The following is a 25,438-nucleotide window of genomic DNA, read 5'->3' on the forward strand; positions in this document are numbered from 1 at the left end:
GGTAGCTGGAGGGACATCCACAGCCATGGAGGGAACACCCAAGTCCCCGGCAGAAGACAGCTGGAACAGGGGCTCAAAGCGATTTGAAAGTCTTAAGTCCGGACACGGGGAAGAAGGCAGGTGTGCCGAGAACGATTCTTCTCCTTCTTTCTGGTTCCGACACGCATCCATTTACGCTCACCTGGAGTCAAACGACGAGCAGCCATTTTCTGGTTCTAGCTAGTAGAGGGGTGCAGTGGTGGAAATGTATCGTAGTCCAGGAAGGTCCCATTATGATCCTCTTGGATGTTTTGACAGGAAGCATTTGAAGATGCCGATAGTCTAATGGAATCCTTATTCAGTTCAAGCCGTTTGGTCAAATTTAAAATTTATTCATGAAGATGAATGATCTTTTCTTAATAAGCTGCATCAAGTTCAATACATTTTTTGTATTTTTCATAGTCTAAAATTACCACAGCACCCCCCTTGTCTGCAGGTTTGATTTACAAAGTCTTTCATTTGTTCATTGAGTGCCTGTTTCTTCTGTCCTGGTGAGGTTTTCTGAATATGGTTTGTTTTTCTCGTATATACAGGCACAACTTCTTGTATGACTAACCTACAATAGGTATTAACTGAGGAGTTGTTAACCATTGGACATAATTTGTTTTTGGGAATAAAATGAGTAATAGTTATTTGTTGGGTCTCTAGGTTAGAAGCAGTATTTTGGGAAAACACATCTAAGTTCAATCTTGCGAATTAATCTTTCGTATCAAATGGTTTGTCTGTACAGAGGCCCTTAGATAAGACTGAGACTTGAGCGTCAGTGAGTTATTTTCTGGAGAGGTTAATTACCACGTCCTGCTGTAGCTCCTAGTCCCCTCGAAGCTTACACGGTGATACTAGCAATAGCAGCATTGCAGGATTCCCTTTTCTCTCATGTTCTTATTTATAATCAAATTGACTCCAAAATGACACAATACATTAATTACCATACATTTCTATTGGGCAAAAAAATATAAAATAAGGAAGTAATCTGAAACACAACCAAAACTTACTGCAAATGCTTCCAACAAGATTTTAGAGTCACAAGCTTGATGTCGTCAATGCGTGCCAGGAATATGGGATCAAATACAAAACTTTTGACTACTTTAATTATACAAATCTTTAGACGTGTCAACCATTTTCACACTCCTAAGCATATTGCTTATTGGCTGGGCGGACACTGCGCACACACACACACACACACACACACACACACACACACACACACACACACACACACACACAGTGCAGGATATTCATCTAAAGTGGCTCTGTAGTCCTCTGAGTTTATGAAGACAGTTACAGGGAAGACTTCTTGATTCGGTGTCAAAATGCTGTTGAGGGCCCCCCTACATTTTCCCCGTGTACCCCGAGTATTTATCTTTGTGAGAGAGTGTGTGTGTGTGAGTGAAGGATTCACTTTTCTGTTTTTTTAAGGTATTTTCTGATTTGATTTAACTGATAGAGATAGAGGATGACAGTGAAGAACGATAGAGATTGTGACAAAGGGCCTTATGCCAGATTTGAACCTATGCCATCACTGTAGACGTGTGTGCTGGAGGCTGCAGCATTACCGCTAGACCAGGCAAGCATGCTGACTCACTGTTCTACATGACGCCGTTGTTGTTGCCATTGTGTGATTGACAATAGTGTGTCATTTTCTGCTTAGCTGTCTTGGAGTCTGTCTCAATGGACAAGTTCATCCCTGAGTCGCCTCAGAACAACGAATCAGGAGAAGTCTCTCCCTGCCGCTCCCCCTCCACCCCACGACACTTCCGCTACAGGCAGCCTGGAGGTAAATGTGTGAGCGTATGTTTGTGTGTCAGACCTGACACAACTACGGTTTAAACTGTGCTTCGTGGAAAGTAACTATTTATTTGGGGGAGACAAATAGTTAACTATTTGAATACAGATCTCAGAAAGTGATTACTTTTCGGAAACTATTGGATTTGCTGCCTTCAACTAATGGCAGGGCTGTATCTGGAACTGTATGTTGAAGATAGAAATATAATAAATAGCAAACACAATCTCCTATACTATTCCAATCTATGTGACAGTCATATTTGATCTACACAATACTTTTTTGAACATTCTATATTTAACCTTTATTTAACTAGGCAAATCAGTTAGGAACAAATTATTATTTACAATAATGGCCTAGGAACAGTGGAGGGGGCAGAGGCAGAACGACAGATTTTTACCTTGTCAGCTTGGGGATTTTATCCACCAAACTTTGGTTACAGGCCCAACACTCTAACCACTAGGCTACCTGCCGCCCAATTCTCCTGGATGTCCATTTGTGTACATAATAAATTCAAACCGATTTATATTTTGTACAGATGAGTATCAAATCAAATCAAATTGTATTTGTCACATGCGCCGAATACAACAGTATTCAATACAATTGTAGAGAGTGAAATGCTTAATGTTATTTTACTGCTGCTCTTTAACCATTTGTTTTTTTATGTAAGTGTTTTACTTATCTATTTCTTACTTAACACTTATTTTTCTTAGAACTGCATTGCTGGTTAAGGGCTTTACAAGAGCAGCAGTAAAATAACATTAGCGGGGCTATATACAGGGGGTACCGGTACAGAGTCAATGTGTGGGGGACACAGGTTAGTCGAGGTAATTGAGATAATATGTAGGTAGAGCTAAAGTGACTATGCATAGATAATAACCAGAGAATAACAGCAACGTAAAGGGAGGGGATAGCCATTTGATTAACTGTTCAGAAGTCTTATGGCTTAGGGGTATAGAAGCTGATAAGAAGCCTTTAGGACCTAGACTTGGCTCTTCGGTACCGGTGTGTTTGGACCATGATAGTTTGTTGGTGATGTGGACACCAAGGAACTTGAAGCTCTCAACCTGCTCCACTACAGCCCTGTTGATGAGAATGGGGGCGTGCTCGGCCCTCTTTTCCTGTAGTCCACAATCATCTCCTTTCTCTTGATCGCGTTGAGGGAGAGCTTAGTGTCCTGGCACCACACGGCTAGGTCTCTGACCTCCTCCCTATAGGCTGTCTCATCGTTGTCGGTGATCAGGCCTACCAGTGCTTTGTCATCGGCAAACTTAATGATGGTGTTGGAGTCGTGCCTGGCCATGTAGTCATAGGTGAAGAGGGAGTACAGGAGGGGACTGAGCACGCAACCCTGAGGGGCCCCCGTGTTGAGGATCAGCGTGGCAGATGTGTTGTTACCTACTCTTACCACCTGGGGGCGGCCCATCAGGAAGTCCAGGATCAAGTTGTAGAGGGAGGTGTTTAGTCCCAGGGTCCTTAGCTTAGTGATGAGCTTTGAGGGCACTATCATGTTGAATGCTGAACTATAGTCAATGAATAGCATTCTCAGGTAGGTGTTCCTTTTGTCCAGGTGGGATAGAGCAGTGTTATGGCGATTGCATCATCTGTGGACCTATTGGGGCTGTAAGCAAATTGAAGTGGGTCTACAGTCAGGCCAAAAGTTTTGAGAATGACACAAATATTAATTCCCACAAAGTTTGCTGCTTCAGTGTCTTTAGATATTTTGTCAGATGTTACTATGGAATACTGAAGTATAATTACAAGTATTTCATAAGTGTCAAAGGCTTTTATTGACAATTACATGAAGTTGATGCAAAGAGTCAATATTTGCAGTGTGGACCCTTCTTTTTCAAGACCTCTGCAATCTGCCCTGGCATGCTGTCAATTAACTTCTGGGCCACGTCCTGACTGATGGCAACCCATTCTTGCATAATCAATGATTGGAGTTTGTTCACCCGCCTCTTGAGGATTGACCACAAGTACTCAATGGGATTAAGGTCTGTGGAGTTTCCTGGCCATGGACCCAAAATATCGATGCTTTGTTCCCTGAGCCACTTAGTTATCCTCCAAAAGGTGCTCCACCATGCTGGAAAAGGCATTTTTGTCACCAAACTGTTCCTGGAGGGTTGGGAGAAGTTGCTCTCTGAGGATGTGTTGGTACAATTCTTTAATCATGGCTGTGTTCTTAGGCAAAATTGTGAGTGATCCCACTCCCTTGGCTGAGAAGCAACCCCACACATGAATGGTCTCAGGATTCTTTACTGTTGGCATTTTTATTTTTATTTATTTTTATTTCACCTTTATTTAACCAGGTAGGCAAGTTGAGAACAAGTTCTCATTTACAATTGCGACCTGGCCAAGATAAAGCAAAGCAGTTCGACACATACAATGACACAGAGTTACACAAGGAGTAAAACAAACATACAGTCAATAATACAGTATAAACAAGTCTATATACGATGTGAGCAAATGAGGTGAGATAAGGCCATCCTTAAGGCAAAAAAAGGCCATGGTGGCAAAGTAAATACAATATAGCAAGTAAAACACCGGAATGGTAGATTTGCAATGGAAGAATGTGCAAAGTAGAAAGATGGTAGCGCTCACCTTGTCTTCTCCGGACAAGCTTTTTCCGGATGCCCCAAACAATCGGAAAGGGGATTCATCAGAGACAATGACTTTACCCCAGCCCTCAGCAGTCCAATCCTTGTACCTTTTGCAGAATATCAGTCTGTCAATGATGTTTTTCCTGAAGAGAAGTTGCTTCTTTGCTGCCCTTCTTGACACCAGGCCATCCTCCAAAAGTCTTCGCCTCACGGTGCGTGCAGATGCACTCACACCTGCCTGCTGCCATTCCTGAGCAAGCTCTGTACTGGTGGTGCCCCAATCCCCCAGCTGAATTAACTTTAGGAGACAGTCCTGGCGCTTGTTTGACGTCCTTGGGCGCCCTGAAGCCTTCTTCACAACAATTGAACTGCTCTCCTTGAAGTTCTTGATGATCCGATAAATGGTTGATTTAGGTGCAATCTTGCTGGCAGCAATATCCTTGCCTTTGAAGCTCTTTTTGTGCAAAGCAATGACGACGGCACGTGTTTCCTTGCAGGCAACCATGATTGACAGAGGAAGAACAATGATTCCAAGCACCACCCTCCTTTTGAAGCTTCCAGTCTGTTATTCGAACTCAATCAGCATGATAGTGATCTCCAGCCTTGTCCTCATCAACACTCACACCTGTGTTAACGAGAGAATCACTAACATGTCAGCTGGTCCTTTTGTGGCAGGGCTGAAATTCAGTGGAAATGATTTTGGGGGATTAAGTTCATTTGCATGGCAAAGAGGGACTTTGCAATTATTTGCAATTCATCTGATCACTCTTCATAACTGTCACGGCGAGAAGGATCGGAGGACCAAAATGCGGCGTGATATGTGTTCATCGTGAATTTTAATAAAGAAAACACTGAACACTGAAACACAGTGAACAAAATAACAACCGTGAAGCTAATGCGAGCTGCGCTGAAACAAGCCATCAACATAGACAATCACCCACAAACAAACAGTGCAACCCAGGCTACCTAAGTATGATTCTCAATCAGAGACAACTAATGACGCCTGCCTCTGATTGAGAACCATACTAGGCCGAAACATAGAAATACCCAAATCATAGAAAAACAAACATAGACTGCCCACCCAACTCACGCCCTGACCATAATAAATAAATACAAAACAAAGGAAATAAAGGTCAGAACGTGACAATAACATTCTGGAGTATATGCAAATTGCCGTCATACAAACTGAGGCAGCAGACTTGGTGAAAATTGATATTTGTGTCATTCTCAAAACTTTTGGCCACAACTGTAGGGTGACAGGTAAGGTGGAGGTGATATGATCCTTTGATATGATCCTTGACTAGCCTCTCAAAGCACTTCATGATTACAGAAGTGAGTGCTACGAGGCGATAGTCATTTAGTTCAGTCACCTTTGCCTTCTTGGGTACAGGAACAATGGTGGCTATCTTGAAGCATAGGAATAGATTGAATATGTCCGTAAATACACCTGCCAGCTGGTCTGCGCATGCTCTGAGGATGCGGCTAGGGACGCCGTCTGGGCCTGCAGCCTTGCGAGGGTTAACACGTTTAAATGTCTTACTCATGACAGCCACGGAGAAGGAGAGCCCACAGTCCTTGGTAGTGGCCATGTCGGTGGCACTGTATTATCCTCAAAGCGGGCAAAGAAGGTGTTTATTTTGTCTGTAAGCAGAACGCCAGTGTCCGTGACGTGGCTGGTTTTCTTTTTGTAGTCCGTGATTGTCTGTATACCATGCCACATATGTCTCGTGTCTGAGCTGTTGAATTGAGTCTCCACTTTGTCTCTATACTGACATTTCGCTTGTTTGATTGCCTTGCGGAGAGAAGAAGTACACTGTATCTATTCAGCCATATTCCCAGTCACGTAAGTTTTGCGCGAATGCTGCCATCTATCCACAGTTTCTGGTTAAGGTAGGTTTTAATAGTCACAGTGGGTACAATATCTCCTATACACTTCCATATAAACTCACTCACCGAATCAGCGTGTACGTCAATATTATTCTCTGAGGCTACCCAGAACATATACCAGTCTGTGTGATCAAAACAATCTTGAAGAGTGGAATCCAATTGGTCAGACCAGCATTGAATAGTTCTTAGCACAGGTACATCCTGTTTGAGTTTCTGCCTATAGGAAGGGAGGAGCAAAATGGAATCGTGGTCAGATTTGCCCCAAGGCAGGGTGGGGGAGGGCCTTATATGCATCACAGAAGTTAGAGTAGCAGTGATCCATAATTTTGCCAGCGCGACTACCTCAGTCAATATGCTGGTAGAATTTAGGTAGCCTTGATCTCAAATTTGCTTTGTTAAAATCCCCAGCAACTATAAATGCAGCCTCAGGATATATGGTTTCCAGTTTGCATAAAGTCCAGTGAAGTTCCTTGAGGGCCGTCGTGGTATCAGCTTGAGGGGGATATACACGGCTGTGACAATAATCGAGGAGAATTCTCTTGAGAGATAATACGGTCGGCATTTGATTGAGAGGAATTATAGGTCAGGTGAACGAAAGGACTTGAGTTCCTGTATGTTGCTACATTTACACCATGAGTCGTTAATCATGAAACATACACCCCCGCCCTTCTTCTTCACGGAGAGAAGTTTATTCCTGTCGGTGCGGCGTACAAAGAATCCAGGAGGCTGTATCGATTCCGACAGCATATCCCGAGAGAACCATGTTTCCGTGAAACAGAGTATGTTACAATCCCTGATGTCTTCCCTCTTCGGGGAAAGTCGTATTCCTGGTCGTAGTGTTGGTAAGTTGACACCGCTCTCATAACCCTGAAGATTTTCTGGGATAACAATGTAAGAAATAATACACATAAAAACAAAATACTGCAAAGTTTCCTAAGGACTAGATGCGAGGAATGGCAGCCCTCTCTGTCGGCGCCATTTTCTACTTCCTGAGCGCTCTTGAGCAGGTTTTCATCGAGATTATCTTTGTACTTTGCTCCGTTTATCTTTCCCTTGATCCTGACTAGTCTTCCAGTCCCTGTCGCTGAAAACCATCTGCGCAGCATGATGTTGCCACTACCATGTTTCACCGTAGAGATGGTATTGGCCAGGTCATGAGAAGTGCCTGTTTTTTTCCAGACGTGATGCTTGGCATTAAGGCCAGAGAGTTCAATCTTGTTTCTCATGGTCTAAGAGTCGTTTGGGTGCCTTTTGGCAAACTCCAAGCACGCTGTCATGTGCCTTTTACTGAGGAGTGGCTTCCGTCTGGCCACTCTACCATAAAGGCCTGATTGTTGGAGTGTTGCAGAGATGGTTGTCCTTCTGGAAGGTTCTCCCATCTCCACAGAGGAACTCTAGAACTCTGTCAGAGTGACCGTCGGGTTCTTGGTCATCTGCCTGACCAATGCCCTTCTCAGATAATTCAGATAATTCCTTCGACCTCATGGCTCGGTTTTTACTCTGATAAGCACTGTCAACTGTGAGACCTTATGTAGACAGGCGTGTGCCTTTCCAAGCCAAGTCCAATTAATTTAATTTACCACAGGTGGACTCCAATCAAGTTGTCGAAACATCTCAAGGATGATCAATAGAAACAGGATGGACCTGAGCTCTGAATATTTTCCGATTGCACTGTAGATAATTATATTTGTGGGGTACAGAGATGAGGTAGTCATTCAAAAAAAGTCCATGCAACTTATTACGTAACTTGTTAAGCATATTTTTCTCCTGAACTTATTTAGGCTTGCCATATCAAAGGGGTGGAATATTATTGACAAGACATTTAAGCTTTTGTTTTGTATTAATAAAAAAATATATATATAAAATCATAGTTCCACTTTGACGTTATGGTGACGGAAAATCTAAATTTCATCCATTTTAAATTCAGGTTGTAACATAACAAAATCTAGAATACGGCACTGTATTTGTTCATCATTTTGAAGCTGCAAAAGTGGTCTATTCTAACGTTGAGGTGATTCCATGTCCCTCATGTATTTAATTCTAGGCTATATTAAAATTAATACCTGAGAGCCTTCCAAACCATGTGCTAATGATCATATATTTAGACTAATTTAGTTTTTGGTTCTTCATCAAATATTTGGCAGCCATCAAATATTTATTATTTTGGGTTTTCATATAGTACCATACAGTACCATTCAAAAGTTTGGACACACCTACTCATTCAAGGGTTTTTCTTTATTATGATGATGTTCTACACTGTAGAATAATAGTGAAGACATAAACTATGGAGTAACAAATATGGAATCATGTAGTAAAAAAAAGGGTTAAACAAATCAAAATATGTTTTGTATTTGAGATTCTTCAAAGTAGCCACCCTTTGCCTTGACAGCTTTTCACATTCTCTCAACCAGTAGTCATGAAGTGCTTTGAAAGGCTGGTCATGGCTCACATCAACACCATCCTCCCAGGACCCTGGGACTAAACACATCCCTCTGCAACTGGATCCTGGACTTCCTGACGGGCTGCCCCCAGGTGGGAAGGTTAGGTAACAACACATCCAGCACGCTGATCCTCAACACGGGGGCCCCTCAGGCTGTGTGTTCAGTCCCTTCCTGTAGTCCCTGTTCACTCATGACTGCACGGCCAGGCACAACTCCAACACCATCATTAAGTTTGCCGATGACACAACAGTGGTAGGCCTGATCACCGACAATGATGAGACAGTTTATTTTCTTATTTTTTATTTTTTTATTTCACCTTTATTTAACCAGGTAGGCTAGTTGAGAACAAGTTCTCATTTCCAGCTGTGACCTGGCCAAGATCAAATAAAGCACTTGTAATAAACAAACATACAATCAATAATACAGTAGGAAAATCTATATACAGCATGTGCAAATGAGGTAGGATAAGAGAGGTAAGGCAATAAATAGGCCATGGTGGCAAAGTAATTGCTATATAGCAAATCAACACTGTATTGGTAGGATGTGCAGAGGATGAATGTGCAAGTTGAGATACTGGGGTGCCAAGGAGCAAGGTAAATTAATAAATACAGTATGGGGATGAGGTAGATCAGATGGGCTATTTACAGATGAGCTTATGTACAGGTGCAGTGATATGTGAGCTGCTCTGACAGGAGGTCAGAGACCTGACCATGTGGTGCAAGGACAACAACCTCTCCCTCAACTTGATCAAGACAAAGGAGTTGATTGTGGACTACAGGAAAAGTAGGATTTTCGGTGACAGGGCTGTAGTGGAGCAGGTTGAGAGCTTCAAGTTCCTTGGCGTCCACATCACCAACAATCTAACATAGTCCAAGCACACCAAGACAGTCTTGAAGAGGGCACAACAAAACCTATTCCCCCTGACTGAAAATATTTGGCATGGGTCCTCATATCCTCAAAAGGTTTTACAGCTGCGCCATCGAGAGCATCCTGATGGGTTAAATCACTGCCTGGTATGGCAACTGCTCGGCCCCCGGCCGCAAGGCACTACATAGGGTAGTGCGTGCGGCCCAGTACATCACCGGGGCCAAGCTTCCTGCCATCCAGGACCTCTATACCAGGCGGTGTCAGAGGAAGGCCCTAAAAATGGTGAAAATTTCCAGCCACCCTAGTCATAGACTGTTCTCTCTGCTACCGCATGGGAAGCAATACCGGAGCGCCAAGTCTAGGTCCAAGAGGCTTCTTAACAGCTCCTACCCCCAAGCCATAAGACTCCGGAACATCTAATCAAATGGCTACCCAGACTATTTGCACTGCCCCCCTCTTCTACGCTGCTGCTATTCTCTGTTATTATCTATGCATAGTCACTTTAATAACTCTACCTACATGTACATATTACCTCAATTACCTCAACACCGGTGACTCATTGATTGTACCGGTACCCCTTTTATATAGCTTGTTATTTTACTGGTGCTCTTCAAATATTTGTTACTTTTATCTTTTACTTTCTTGATGTATTTTCTTAAAACAGCATTGTTGGTTAAGGTCTTGTAAGTAAGCATTTCACTGTAAGGTCTACACCTGTTTTATTCAGTGCATGTGACAAATACAATTTGATTTGATGAGGTACTCACCTAGAATGCATTTCAATTAACAGCTGCGCCTTGTTAATAGTTCATTTGTGGAATTTCTTTCAATCTTTTAATGCGTTTGAGCCAATGTTGTTGTGACAAGGTAGGAGTGGTATATAGAAAATAGCCCTATCTGGTAAAAGACCAAGTCCATATTATGGCAAGAACAGTTCAAATTAGCAAAGGGAAATGACAGTCCATCATTACTTTAAGACATGAAGGTCAGTCAGTTCTTTATTGGAAGCCTCTCCCACAAAATCCAGGTATAATATCAGGAATTCGTCAGGGCAGCTGTCTAGGCCTTTGCGTAAAGCCAGTGTGTCTAATATGCAGATGACTCAACACTATACACATCAACAACACTTAACAAACATTTAACAAAGACCTGCAGTTAGTTTCATAATGGGTGGCAAGGAATAAGTTAGTCCTAAATCTTTCAAAAACTAAAATCGTTGCATTTGGGATAAATCATACACTAAACCCTAAGCCTCAACTAAATCTTGGAATGAATAATGTGGAAATTGAGCAAGTTGAGGAGAATAAACTGTTTGGAGTAAACCTGGATTGTAAACTGTCATGTTTCAAAAATATTGATACAACAGTAGCTAGGATGGGGATTATAAAGAGCTGCTCTGCCTTAACAGCACAATCAACAAGGTAGGTCCTACAGGCCCTAGTTTTGTCGCACCTGGACTACTGTTCAGTCGTGTGGTCAGGTATGACAAAGAGGGACTTAGGAAAAGTGCAATGGCTCAGAACAGGGCAGCACGACTGGCCCTTGAATGTACACAGAGAGCTAACATTAATGATATACATGTAAATCTCTCCTGGCTGAAAGTGGAGGAGAGATTGACTTCATCACTACTTGTATTTGTGAGAGGTATTGACATGTTGAATGCACCGTGCTGTCTGTTTGAACTAATGGCACACAGCTCAGACACACATGCATACCCCACAAGACATGCCGCCAGAGGTCTCTTCACAGTCCCCAAGTCCAGAACAGAGAGGTGCACAGTCCTACATATTACCATGACTACATGGAACTCTATTCCACATCAAAGTAACTCATGCCAGCAGTAAAATTTGATTTGAAAAACATATAAAAATACACCTTATGGAACAGTGGGGACTGTGAAACAACACAAACATAGACAAATGCATACAAACACACAATGGCATGCGCACTATAGACACATGTACACATGGATTTTCTGTTATAGATAAGTGGTAGTAGAGTAGAGGCCTGAGGGACCACACTTAATATGTTGTGAAATCTGTTATGATTGTATTGTAATGTTTTTCAAATGTATAACTGCCTTAATTTTGCTGGACCCCAGGAAGAGTAGCTGCTTGGCAGCAGCTAATGGGGATCCAGAATAAATACTACATTCAAAATCTCCTCATTCCCATTCCCTCTGTCATTAAAAATCCTACAATGTGATTTTCTGTATTTTTTTTCTCATTTTGTCTGTCATAGTTGAAGTGTGCCTATGATGAAAATTACAGGCCTCTCTCATCTTTTTAAGTGGGAGAACTTGCACAATTGGTGGCTGACTAAATACTTTTTTGCCCCACTATATATTCAAAAAAGTATTCCTTACCCAAGGACACTTCAACAGGTGACTATCCCAGGAAAATAAAGAAAAGGAGAAGTCTGTGTCTGCATTGATCTGAATTTATTTTCAGGACAAAAGCGCATTTTTCTTTATTTCCCTGGATAGTCAAATGTTGAAGTGTTTTTAGGTAAGGCATATGTTTTTGCATTAACAAATCTTAGAGTTAATTACCTGATTCCCTTTTTTGTTCAAGGTGGGCTGAAGTGTGTTTGGGTTAGCTTTCATTCCAGTGGTACATATCCTCAGTGGAGTGAATGTTTAGTGAGGCCAGATTCACATAGGATTATTTCCCTGTGACTCACACTTCATTTAAACAAGCCCAAGTCACTGGTCGGAGCTTCAGAGCCAGAGGAGCTCTGTGTGTGTGTGTGCACGTGTGTGCGTGTGTGTGTGTGTGTGTGTGTGTGTGTGTGTGTGTGTGTGTGTGTGTGTGTGTGTGTGTGTGTGTGTGTGTGTGTGTGTGTTGGTCAGACTGGTAACAATTTTTCTTGGATTTAGCTTAATGCTGTTTGGATGACATTAAAGCAGCCCATATGTAGGGCAGCTGAGACAAGGTGACAGTATTGGACTGAATATTGTAGATTGTCTCAGACGGTGAAAGAAATGTTGGGACTGTGAACAAGGTGGAAATGCTGTGTGTGCTTGTGAATGGATAACTTTTCTCTTTCTCTCTCTCTCTCTGTCTCTCTATTTCACTTTCTCTCTCTAGTTCAATCAGGGGAGAACTCTCGTTGTTCTGTTTCTCCTGCCTCAGCCTTTGCTATTGCTACAGCTGCAGCAGGACATGGCTCTCCCCCAGGTACACACACACACACACACACACACACACTCAAGCAAGCACACACACTAATTGTTCTCCTCTCTCGACCAGTGTTTAATAACTCAGAGAGGACATGTGATAAGGAGTTTATCATCAGAAGAGCTGCTACTAACAGAGTCCTCAACGTACTTCGACACTGGGTCTCAAAACACTCCCAGGTCTGTACACACTGTGTATGTACAGTACCTTTGTAAAGTATTCAGATTCCCTGACTTTTTCCAAATTTTGTTAGGTTACAGCCTTGTTAAAAAAATCTACACACAATATCCCATAATGACAAAGTAAAAACTGGTTTCATAAATGTTTGCACCCAAAAAATATATGTCACATTACATTTACATAAGTATAGTATTCAGACCCCTTACTCAGTACTTTGTTGAAGCACCTTTGGCAGCGATTACAGCCTCGATACTTCTTGGGTATGACACTACAGTGCCTTGCAAAAGTATTCACCCCCTTGGCATTTTTCCTATTATGTTTCATTGCAACCTGTAATTTAAATGGATTTTTATTTGGATTTCATGTAGTGGACATACACAAAATAGTCCAAATTGGTGAAGTGAAATGTAGAAAATAACTTGTTTCAAAAATTCGAAAAAATCAAAAACGGAGAAGTGGTGTGTACATATGTATTCACCCCCTTTGCTATGAAGCCCCTAAAAAAGATATGGTGCAACCAATTATCTTCAGAAGTCACATAATTTGTTAAATAAAGTCCACCCGTGTGCACTCTAAGTGTCACATGACCTGTCACATGATCTCAGTATAGGAACACCTGTTCTGAAAGGCCCCAGAGTCTGCAACACCACTAAGCAAGGGGCACCACCGATCAAGCGGCACTATGAAGACCAAGGAGCTCTCCAAACAGGTCAGGGTCAAAGTTGTGGAGAAGTACAGATCAGGGTTGTGTTATAAAAAGTATCTGAAACTTTGAACATCCCACGGAGCACCATTAAATCCATTATAAGAAATGGAAAGAATAGGGCACCACAATAAACCTGCCAAGTGAGGGCCACCCACCAAATCGCACAGACCATGCAAAGAGGTCATTCAATCAGAGAGGAAACAAAGGGACCAAAGATAACCCTGAAACGAGCTGCAAAGCTCCACAGCGGAAATTGGAGTATCTGTCCATAGGACCACTTTAAGCTGTACACTCCACAGAGCTGGGCTTTATGGAAGAGTAGCCAGAAAAAAAGCCATTTACTTAAAGAAAAAAATAAGCGAACACTTTTGGTGTTCGCCAAAAGGCATGTTGGAGACTCGCCAAACATATGGAAGAAGGTACTCAGGTCAGATGAGACTAAAATTGAGCCTTTTGGCCATCAAGGAAAATGCTATGTCTGGCGCAAACGCAACACCTCTCATCACCCCGAGAACACCATCCCCACAGTGAAGCATGGTGGTGGCAGCATCATGCTGTGGGGATATGTTTCATCAGCAGGAAACTGGTCAGAATTGAAGGAATGATGGATGACACTAAATACAGGGAAATTCTTGAAGGAAACCAGTCTTCCAGATATTTGAGACTGGGACGGAGGTTCACCTTCCATCAGGACAATGACCCTTGGGGGGTAAATAGTTATGCATGCTCAATTTTCTGTCTTATTTCTTGTTTGTTTCACAATAAAAAATATTTTGCATCTTCAAAGTGGTAGTCATGTTATGTAAATCAAATGATACCAACCCCCCCAAAATCCATTTTAATTCCAGGTTGTAAGGCAACAACATTGGAAAAATGCCAAGGAAGGGGGGTGTATACTTTTGCAAGCCACTGTACAAGCTTGGCACACCTGTATTTGGGCAGTTTCTCCCATTCCTCTCTGCAGATCCTCTCAAGCTCTGTCAGGTTGGATGGGAGCATCACTGCACAGCTATTTTCAGGCCTCTCCAGAGATGTTTGATCAGGTTCAAGTCCAGATCCTGTCTGGGCCACTAAAGGACATTCAGAGACTTGTCCCGAAGCCACTCCTGTATTGTTTTGGCAGTGTGCTTAGGGTTGTTGTCCTGTTGGAAGGTGAACCTTTGCCCCAGTCTGAGGTCCTGAGCGCTCTGGAACAGGTTTTCATCAAGGATATGTCTGTACTTTGCTCCGTTCATTTTTCCCTCAATCCTGACTAGTCTCTCAGACCCTGCCGATGGAAAACATCCCCACAGCACGATGCTGCACCACCATGCTTCACCGTAGGGATAGTGCCAGGTTTCCTCCAGGCGTGACGCTTGGCATTCAGGCCAAAGAGTTCCATCTTGTTTCTCATGGTCTCAGAGTCCTTTAGATGCCTTTTGGCAAACTCCAAACACGCTATCGTGTGCCTTTTACTGAGGAGTGGCTTCCGTCTGGCCACTCTACCATGAAGGCCTGATTTTTGGAGTGTTGCAAGAGATGGTTGTCCTTCTGGAAGGTTGTCCCATCTCCACAGAGGAACTCTAGAGCTCTGTCAGAGTGACCATCTGGTTCTTGGTCACCTCCCTGACCAATGCCCTTCTCCCCTGAATTCTCAGACAATTCCTTCGACCTCATGGTTCGGTTTTTGTTCTGATATGCACTGTCAACTGTGGGACCTTATATAGACAGGCGTGTGCCTTTCCAAGTCAAGTCCAATTAATGTAATTTACCACAGATGGACTCCAATCAAGTTGTCGAAACATCTCAAGGATGATCAATGGAAACAGGATGCACCTGAGCTAAATTCTCATAGCAAAGGGTCTGAATACTTATGTAAATAAGGTATGTGTTTTTTATTTGTAATACATTTGTAAACGTTTCTAAAAATCTGTTTTTGCTTCGTCATTATGGGGTATTGTGTGTAGATTGAGGGGGAAAAAGTGTGTAGATTGAGGGAAAAAAGTAAAGGGGTCTGAATACTTCCCGAATGCGCTGTATCCTCCAAATAACGGCTTCTCGGGCAATATCTCTTAAGTGTGTGTGTGTGTGTGTGTGTGTGTGTGTGTGTGTGTGTGTGTGTGTGTGTGTGTGTGTGTGTGTGTGTGTGTGTGTGTGTGTGTGTGTGTGTGTGTGTGTGTGTGTGTGTGTGTGTTGTTTAGGACTTTGAGATGAACAGTGAGTTGAAGATGGGAGTGATCTGTCTACTAGAGGAGATACTCAGAGATCCAGACCTATTGCCACAGGAGAGAAAAGCTACTGCTAATATACTAAGGTACACACAAACATGCAGGCATGGACAAACACACGCACTCAAATATGAACACATGTACACACACACATACACACAAGCAGCTACTGGCCACATACACTATATATACAAAGGTATGTGGACACCCCTTCAAGTTAGTGGATTTGGCTATTTCAGCCATACCCGTTGCTGACAGGTATATAAAATCGAGCACACGGCCAAGCAATCTCCATAGACAAACACTGGCAGTAGAATGGCCTTACTGAAGAGCTCAGTGACTTTCAACGTGGCACTGCCATAGGATGCCACCTTTCCAACAAGTCAGTTCATCAAATGTCTGCCCTGCTAGAGCTGCCCCAGTTAACTGTAAGTGCTGTTATTGTGAAGTGGAAATGTCTAGGAGCAACAACGGCTCAGCCACGAAGTGGTAGGCCACACAAGCTATCAGAACAGGACCGTCAAGTCCTAAAGTGCGTAGCGCGTAACAATATTCTGTCCTCAGTTGCAACACTCACTACCGAGTTCCAAACTGCCTCTGGAAGCAACATCAGCACAATAACTGTTCGTCAGGAGCATTATAAAATGGGTTTCCATGGCCGAGCAGCCGCACACAAGCATAAGATCACCATGCGCAATGCCAAGCGTTGGCTGGAGTGGTGTAAAGCTTGCCGCCATTGGACTCTGGACCAGTGGAAACGCATTCTCTGGAGTGATGAATCACGCTTCACCATCTGGCAGTTAGACGGACAAATCTGGGTTTGGGGGATGGCAGGAGAACGCTACCTGCCCCAATGCATAACTGCAAGTTTGGTGGAGGAGGAATAATGGTCTGAGGCTGAGTTTCACGGTTTGGGCTAGGCCACTTAGCCCGAACACTACAGCATACAATGACATTCTAGACGATTCTGTGCTTTTAACTTTGTGGCAACAGTTTGGGGAAGTCCCCGCAGCAATGTTCCAACATCTAGTGGAGTACCTTCCCAGAAGAGTGGAGGCTGTTGTATCAGCATATGGGGACCAACTCGCTGTTAATAGGACTGGGATCGGATGCCTGTCGTTGGTTTCATGACTGTCATGAAACCAACGACAGGCATCCGATCCCAGTCCTATTAACAGCGAGTTGGTCCCCATATGCTGATACAACAGCCTCCACTCTTCTGGGAAGGTACTCCACTAGATGTTGGAACATTGCTGCGGGGACTTCCCCAAACTGTTGCCACAAAGTTAAAAGCACAGAATCGTCTAGAATGTCATTGTATGCTGTAGTGTTCGGGCTAAGTGGCCTAGCCCAAACCGTGAAACTCAGCCTCAGACCATTATTCCTCCTCCACCAAACTTGCAGTTATGCATTGGGGCAGGTAGCGTTCTCCTGCCATCCCCCAAACCCAGATTTGTCAGGCTGTTAGAGTCAACGGAATCCAGTCGGAGCCATTGGAGTTGGTTAAAGGGGTCCCACAAGGTTCTATACTTGGTCCATTACTGTTCACTCTCTACAAAAACAATATCGTTGATGAGATAAGTGTAAAATTCATCCATATGCTGATGACACATGTACTCTATCGCTTCAACGGCTGTATTGACCAATCATGTGAAATGTTTCTGCAGTACCCTTTCTCTGGATGAGCAGGAAGCAGATGCCCAGCTGAGGATAGAAGACATCCTTCAGATGGTGAGAAAACTCCACTATCCAGAAACCCCTCTCATTTACTCACAAACCTCTCTAGGTAAGACATGGGGTGTATTCATTAGTGCACACCGTAGTAAAACAGAACACATTTTGCAACGAAAACAAGCCTTTCTTACTGGACAAGTTCATGTTAGTCCCTAACCGTATTGTCCCATTTGATTCTGATTGGTTCCTAGTAATCATTGTAGTTAGGACATTCTTCCTTTCTCATTCACCTTAGCGCTGGTGAACTCTGCCCCCTTTGTACGGAACTGATACCTCTTCTGAATTTGCCAGAGAAGCAGTCCCCTGCTACACTTCATCTTGGTAAGAGTGTCTACACTCCCCAGATAATCAACCCCTGATGAGTCCCCTCTAAACCCTTAGCACCATCCAGTAGAGAGATACCAGTCAGAGTTCTGTCCTACCTCATCCTACACCTCTCTCCATCAATCACGTCACCCACATTCCTCTTATTTATTTAACCTTTATTTAATGAGGCAAGTCAGTTAACTTGACGGTTAACAATGACGGCCTTCCCCCTGTCCAAACCCTAACCCGGACGACCTTATAATGTACAGTAAACGGAGACCTGTGATTGGCTTAGTTAGCTATATTTTAGAAGTTTTAGTCTTTGATCAGATAGGTTAACTAAATAAATAAGTGAATTGTTTGCCTCACAGTTAGCCAAGATTCCTACAATTGTTTACAGTTAGTTAGCAATTGCTTCTACACTATTTTGCTCGGTACAATAGCGCTGACGTGTCAATAATAACCTGTCGCAAAAATGACTGTCTCCAGTTGTGTTTAAATATTACCACTGTGACACTGGATATTTTTGCTCCCCTCTCCCTCCACTGGATGGGAAACTGCCCTCATGTCTTTCTGCAAACTGATCCGTTCACTTACACATTAAGGGTGGGTTGCACCAAAATGGATTAACTCTTAAACTGGGTTAAATCATGTTGGTGCACAAAACTTTAAACCTAGTTTTAAATGAATACCATACTGAACAAAAATATAAACTTAACGTTCAACAATTTCAAAGATTTTGCTGAGTTACAGTTCATATAAGTAAATCAGTCAACTGAAATAAATAAATTAGGCCCTAATCTATGGATTTTACATGACTGGGCAGGGGCGCAGCCATGGGTGGGTCTGGGAGGGCAATAGGTCCACCCACTGGGGAGCCAGGCCGACCCACTGGGGAGCCAGGCCCAGTCATTCAGAATGAGTCCCCCCCTCTGACGATCCCACAGGTGAAGAAGCCGGAAGTGGATGTCCTGGGCTGGCATGGTTACATGTGGTCTACAGTTGTGAAGCCGCTTGGACGTACTGCCAAATTCTCTAAAACGATGTTGGCAGCTTATGGTAGAGAAATAAACACTACATTCTCTGGCAACAGGTCTGCAGTCAACATGCCAATTGCACGCTCACTCAAAACGTGAGACATCTGTGGCATTGTGTTGTGTGACAAAAACGCATATTGTTCCCAGCACAAGGTGCACCTGTGTAATGATCATGCTGTTTAATCAGCTTCTTGATATGCCACACCTCTCAGGTGGATGGATTATCTTGAGAAAGGATAAAATGCTCGCTAACAAGGATGTAAACTATTTGTGCACAACATTTTTGGGATCTTTTATTTCAACTCATAAAACAAGGGACCAGCACTTTACATGTTGCGTTTATATTCAGTGTTCAGTGTAGTTAAATTGAATCCGTCTTCTAAACTAAATTCAATTTAAACTTTAAACCAATATGAAATGTAATATATTTGCTCCATTGTTTTAAAATCAAATTTAAAAGTAGTCTCTTGACGCCCTCTGTTGGCATTTTCTAAGCAACATATATTGAAAATGACCTTTATTAACTATAAGTCCTACAAACATATGTTTAGTACTGTTAGAAAGGTAAAAACCGTGGGATTCAGGAACACCATGACAATTACAGAACAAGTGCATCAGCAGGGGAAAAAAAGTATAAATAAATATTTGTAAAAATGTTTTTTTTTGTGGGGTGGGGGTTGGGTTCCCGAATAGTCCCCATGTAGGGGAATAAGAGATTTGAAAGTCTAAATGTCACTAAATATCATTTCAAAAGGGTACAAAAAAAACAACACAGACATGTTTGTAAAACTCAACTAGCCAGTTTACTAATTTGACATAAAAGTGCAATTAATTTCACCATTGGCCCCAAGTGAACACCCACTTTGATAGCTAGCAAGCTAGCAATGATTAGTGCTGATTTGTTTCCATAGAAATAGAATAAGAACACATTTATATGGTGAAGCCATTATGACACGTGTCACTAATCATAGAGGGCTTACAGTTGTGTCACAAATCACCTAACAACCGCACCAGTCACCATGTTGGAAGACCAAAATCAGTCTGTTGGAAGTTCTCCAATCGTCCACATGGCTGGCTGCATTTTGCTACCACTGGAATCTTCGGGAAGATTGCAAATTATTTTGTTTTTCTAAGGAGCCAGAAAACAGAGGCAGTGGAAACCCCTTTTCAAGTAAGTAAATATATTTTTAAATGATCAAAATCAAAGTATTATTAGCTAGCTAGCTTGCTACAGAACGTTAGTGTGCAGGCTAACTCAAATGAGCTGCTAATGTAATGTTAGCTAACTTTACATACTGTATAGCTGGCTATGTGGATAACATTTCACCAGTTTGCTAACTTGATATTAGCTAGTCAGCTAGCTATCTTGATGTATTTATCATTGTAAGTCTAAATGAATTTGTAGCTAGGTAGCTAGCTAACAGCCATGGAAGAGGGTGAATGGATAGGCTGTTTCTTTTGTGATGCTTTCTGTCCTCTGATAGAGAGAGATGTAAAGCAGATGAGGCAATGAATGCCCCAAGAGAATAAGGGTACATCCTTGTATACCATGGATTGTATATGTACCTATGTTAGCACATTTTGTGAACAAAAATACAGTTTAAGTCACACAAAATGTAAACTCAGCAAAAAAGAAATGTCCTCTCAACTGCGTTTATTTTCAGCAAACGTGTAAATATTTGTATGAACATAACAAGATTCAACAACTGAGACATAAACTGAACAAGTTCCACAGACATGTGACCAACAGAAATTGAATAATGTGTCCCTGAACAAAGGGGGGTCAAAATCAAAAGTTACCGTCAGTATCTTGTGTGGCCACCAGCTGCATTAAGTACTGCAGTGCATCTCCTCCTCATGGAATGCACCAGATTTGCCAGTTCTTGATGTGAGATGTTACCCCACTCTTCCACCAAGGCACCTGCAAGTTCCCAGACATTTCTGGGGGGAATGGCCCTAGCCCTCACCCTCCGATCCAACAGGTCCCATTGTCTTCAAAGCGAGCAAAGAAGTTGTTTAATTGGTCTGGGAGCAAGACGTCGGTGTCCACAACGGGGCTGGTTTTCTTTTTGTAATCCGTGATTTACTGTAGATCCTGCCACATACGTCTTGTGTATGAGCCGTTGAATTGCTCTACTTTGTCTCTATACTGGCGCTTAGCTTGTTTTAATTGCCTTGCGGAGGGAATAGCTACACTTGCTTGTATTCGATAATGTTTCCCTTTTTCGTTTTGCGCGGATGCTGCCATAATGTCAGGATGAGCCTGCAGGTAGGGTACCACATGAGGGAGGAGGATGTCTTCCCTGTAACGTACAGCGTTGAGATTGCCTGCAATGACAACAAGCTCAGTCCAATGATGCTGTGACACAACGCCCCAGACCATGACGGACCCTCCACCTCCAAATTGATACCACTCCAGAGTATAGGCCTCGGTGTAACGCCCATTCCATTTGACGATAAACACGAATCCGACCATCACCCATGGTGAGACAAAACCGTGACTCGTCAGTGGAGAGCACTTTTTGCCAGACCTGTCTGGTCCAGCGACGGTGGGTTTGTGCCCATAGGCGATGTTGTTGCCGGTGATGTCTGGTGAGGACCTGCCTTACAACAGGCCTACAAGCCCTCAGTCCAGCCTCTCTCAGCCTATTGCAGACAGTCAGCACTGATGGAGGGATTGTGCGTTCCTGGTGTAACTCGGGCAGTTGTTGTTTCCATCCTGTACCTGTCCCACAGGTGTGATGTTAGGATGTACCGATCCTGTGTAGGTGTTGTTACACGTGGTCTGCCACTGCGAGGACAATCAGCTGTCCGTCCTGTCTCCGAGTAGCACTGTCTTAGGCGTCTCACAGTACGGACATTGCAATTTATTGCCCTGGCCACATCTGCAGTCCTCATGCCTCCTTGCTGCATGCCTAAGGCATGTTCACGCAGATGAGCAGGAACCCTGAGAGTCAGTAGAGAGGCCTCTTTAGTGTCCTAAGTTTTCATAACTGTGACCTTAATTGCCTACCTTCTGTAAGCTGTTAGTGTCTCAACGACCGTTCCACAGGTGCATGTTCATTAATTGTTTATGGTTCATTGAACAAGCATGGGAAACAGTGTTTAAACCCTTTACAATGAAGATCTGTGAAGTTATTTGGATTTTTACTCATTATCTATGAACGACAGAGTCCTGAAAAAATAAGGTTTATTTTTTTGCTGAGTTTATAAACCTATTAGAAATGGAACAGACCAACCCTGCTGGGTGTGCATGCTTCTGTTCCAGCCCAGCACTAACCCACCTGATTCAATGTATCAAACCTAATTAGTTATCTTCTTATGGGTATGTGGGACGCTACCATCCCACCTGGCCAACATCCGGTGAAATTGCAGAGCGCCAAATTCAAAAATAGAAATACTCATAATAAAAATTCATAAAACATACAAGTGTTATACATCGGCTTAAATATGAACTTCTTGTTAATTCAACCGCGGTGTCAGATTTCAAAAAGGCTTTATGGCGAAACCATAACATGTGATTATCTGACGACAGCGCCCAGCACACAAAATATTACAAACAGTTACCAGCCAAGTATTGGAGTTACAAAAGTCAGAAATAGCGATAAAATTAATCACTTACTTTTGATGATCTTCATATGGTTGCACTCACAAGACTCCCAGTTTCACAATAAATGTTTGTTTTGTTTGATAAAGTCCCTCTTTATATCCAAAAACCTCAGTTTTGTTGGCGCGTTTTGTTCAGTAATCCAATGGCTCAATGGCAGTCACAACAGGCAGATGAAAAATCCAAATAGTATCAGTAAAGTTCATAGAAACATGTCAAACGATGTTTATAATCAATCCTCAGGTTGTTTTAGTCATAATAATCAATAATATTTCAACCGGACAATAGCTTCGTCAATATAAAAGAAAAACAAGAAAGGTGTGCTCTCGGTCGTGCGCAGCAAACAGGTCTGGGGACTTCTCAGGGTCCACTCATTCAGTGGTCTTACTCCCTCATTTTTCAGAATACAGGCCTGAAACAATTTCTAAAGACTGTTGACATCTAGTGGAAGCCATAGGAAGTGCAATTTTAGTCCTAAGTCATGGGATACTGTATAGGCATTCAATATAAAACTACAAACATAAACAAATCCCACTTCCTGGATGGATTTTTCTCAGGTTTTCGTCTGCCATATCAGTTCTGTTATACAGACATTATTTTAACCGTTTTGGAAACTTTAGAGTGTTTTCTATCCAAATGATATGCATATCCTAGGTTCTGGGCCTGAGTAGCAGGCAGTTTACTTTGGGCACACTTTTCATCCGGAGGTGAAAATAGTGCCCCCTGAGGTTAATAATCAAGTGTGCTATTGCTGAGCAGGAACAGATGTCTGCACCCCCCGTAGGTCAGGGATCAGTGGAGTGGATTGTTCTAAGCTTGTGGCTGTCTTGAACCCTACTGTTTGTTGTTATCAATCTTCCCTGCGACCTGCCCTGGATCTACGAGGAGTAACAGCGTAATCTATGTTGTTACCATGACAAAGACCAAAGCCAGTGGGAGTACCGTTGAGGACAGTGGTGTCGAACAAAAAGCGAACAAAAATAGTTTTACAAACAGTTGTTACAACGACACGAAATAGCTTCAAGTGTTTTGTCCAGAAACTGGTGGAGTCAGCTAATACAATAATGGACGACCTGACCAGAGTGGTCCAGGACCTGAAGAACAGTTTGCAGTTCTCCCAGGGTCAGCTCGATTATTTTAAACAGGAGAATGTCAAGATGACAGCAATCTGTAAGTTATTGAGAGAGGACCTCAGTTCTGTATGTGAATCCATGATAACAGTGAGAAATCGGATTATCTCAAAGGACAATCAAGGTGGAACAACATGGTTGTGGACAGAATTGCAGCATCTCCACATGAGACCTGGATGGTGGGAAATTATCTCAGAAAAAGTCAAGATGGACCACAGGAAGATTGAGGTGGAGCACGCCCATAGGACTGGAAAACCCACCACCAACCCAGGTGACAGGCCCAGGCCGACAGTGGTCAGATGGTCAAGATAGTGGTCAAGTTCCTGAGGTTCAGGAAAGAGCCAAGAACTCGAGAGGAATGGATATATTCCTCAACGAGGACTATTTGAAGCTATCCTGAATCAGCGGAATGAATGCACACTTGATCACGCGTAAACACTCTCACCTCTTCCCTTCGCTTGTGAACTTCAATGCACAACGCATCAGCGTGACCAGGCAAAAAAAACTTTCCAAGCCAAACCCCTACACACAGCCTACATCAGTGTCACCATATTAGCTAAAGTACTGTCATAGTCAGCATAGCTAATAGAACTAACGCATTAGTAAACCCTCTACAATCATGCAGTAACATTACAGTGTGCAGTTACACATTACAGTAAGCAGTAACACCGGCGGCGCCTGGTGGCAATAAATTTGTAAAACCGAAAGCTTACCTTGACTTGGAAGAGTTCCAGTGTTGTGTTGGATAGTCAAATCAAATCAAATTTTATTGGTCACATACACATATTTAGCAGATGTTATTGCGGGTGTAGCGAAATGCTTGTGTTCCTAGCTCCAACAGCTCAGTAATATCCAACAATTCACAACAATACACACAAATCTAAAGTTAAAGAATGGAATTAGAAATATATTAGTATTAGGACGAGGAATGTCGGAGTGGCATTGACTAAAATACAGTAGAATAGAATATATATATACATACGAGATGAGTAAAGCAGTATGTAAACATTATTAAAGCGACAAGTTTTCCATTATTAAAATAATAATGATTCCATGTCTATGCAGCAGCCTCTAAGGTGCAGGGTTGAGTAATCTGGTGGGAGCCGGCTATCAATGGCTATTTTATAGTCTGATGGCCTTGAGATAGAAGTTGTTTTTCAGTCTCTCGGTCCCAACTTTGATGCACCTATACTGACCGCCCCTTCTGGATGGTAGCGGGGTGAACAGGTCGTGGCTCGGTTGGTTGATGTCCTAGTTGATATTTTGGGCCTTCCTGTGATATCGGGTGCTGTAGGTGTCCTGGAGGGCAGGCAGTGTGCCCCCGGTGATGCGTTGGGCAGACCGCATCACACTCTGGAGAGTCCTGCAGTTGCGGGCAGTCGCCGTAGCAGGTGTTGATACAGCCCAACAGGATGCGCTCAATTCTGCATCTGTAAAAGTTTGTAAGGGTCTTAGGGGCCAAGCTGAATTTCTTCAGCCCCCTGAGGTTGAAGAGATGCCTTTGCGCCTTCTTCACCACAATGTCTGTGTGGATGGACCATTTCACATCGTCAGTGATGTGTACGCCATGGAACTTGAAGCTTTTCAACTTCTCCACTGCGGTCCCATCGATGTGGATAGGGGCGTGCTCTCTCTGCAGACTAGGATAGGGAGAGATTGAATATGTCCTTAAACACTCCAGTCAGCTGGTCGGCGCATCCTCTGAGGACGCAGCTAGGGATGCCATCTGGGC

The 25,438-nt window shown here is 42.9% G+C and overlaps 1 protein-coding gene across 1 annotated transcript in view; it reads left to right on the forward strand.

Moving 5' to 3' along the window:
- Positions 1-25,438, forward strand: part of rasgrf2b (Ras protein-specific guanine nucleotide-releasing factor 2b) — a 173,587-nt gene that overhangs the window by 128,005 nt on the left and 20,144 nt on the right. The window contains 5 exon segments of the mRNA XM_042320823.1: positions 1,691-1,816; positions 12,710-12,799; positions 12,872-12,978; positions 15,866-15,978; positions 17,560-17,623. Of these exon segments, the coding sequence (XP_042176757.1) occupies positions 1,691-1,816; positions 12,710-12,799; positions 12,872-12,978; positions 15,866-15,978; positions 17,560-17,623 (500 nt within the window).

Source organism: Oncorhynchus tshawytscha, linkage group LG04, assembly GCF_018296145.1.
Source record: "Oncorhynchus tshawytscha isolate Ot180627B linkage group LG04, Otsh_v2.0, whole genome shotgun sequence".
Taxonomy (NCBI): Eukaryota; Metazoa; Chordata; class Actinopteri; order Salmoniformes; family Salmonidae; genus Oncorhynchus; species Oncorhynchus tshawytscha.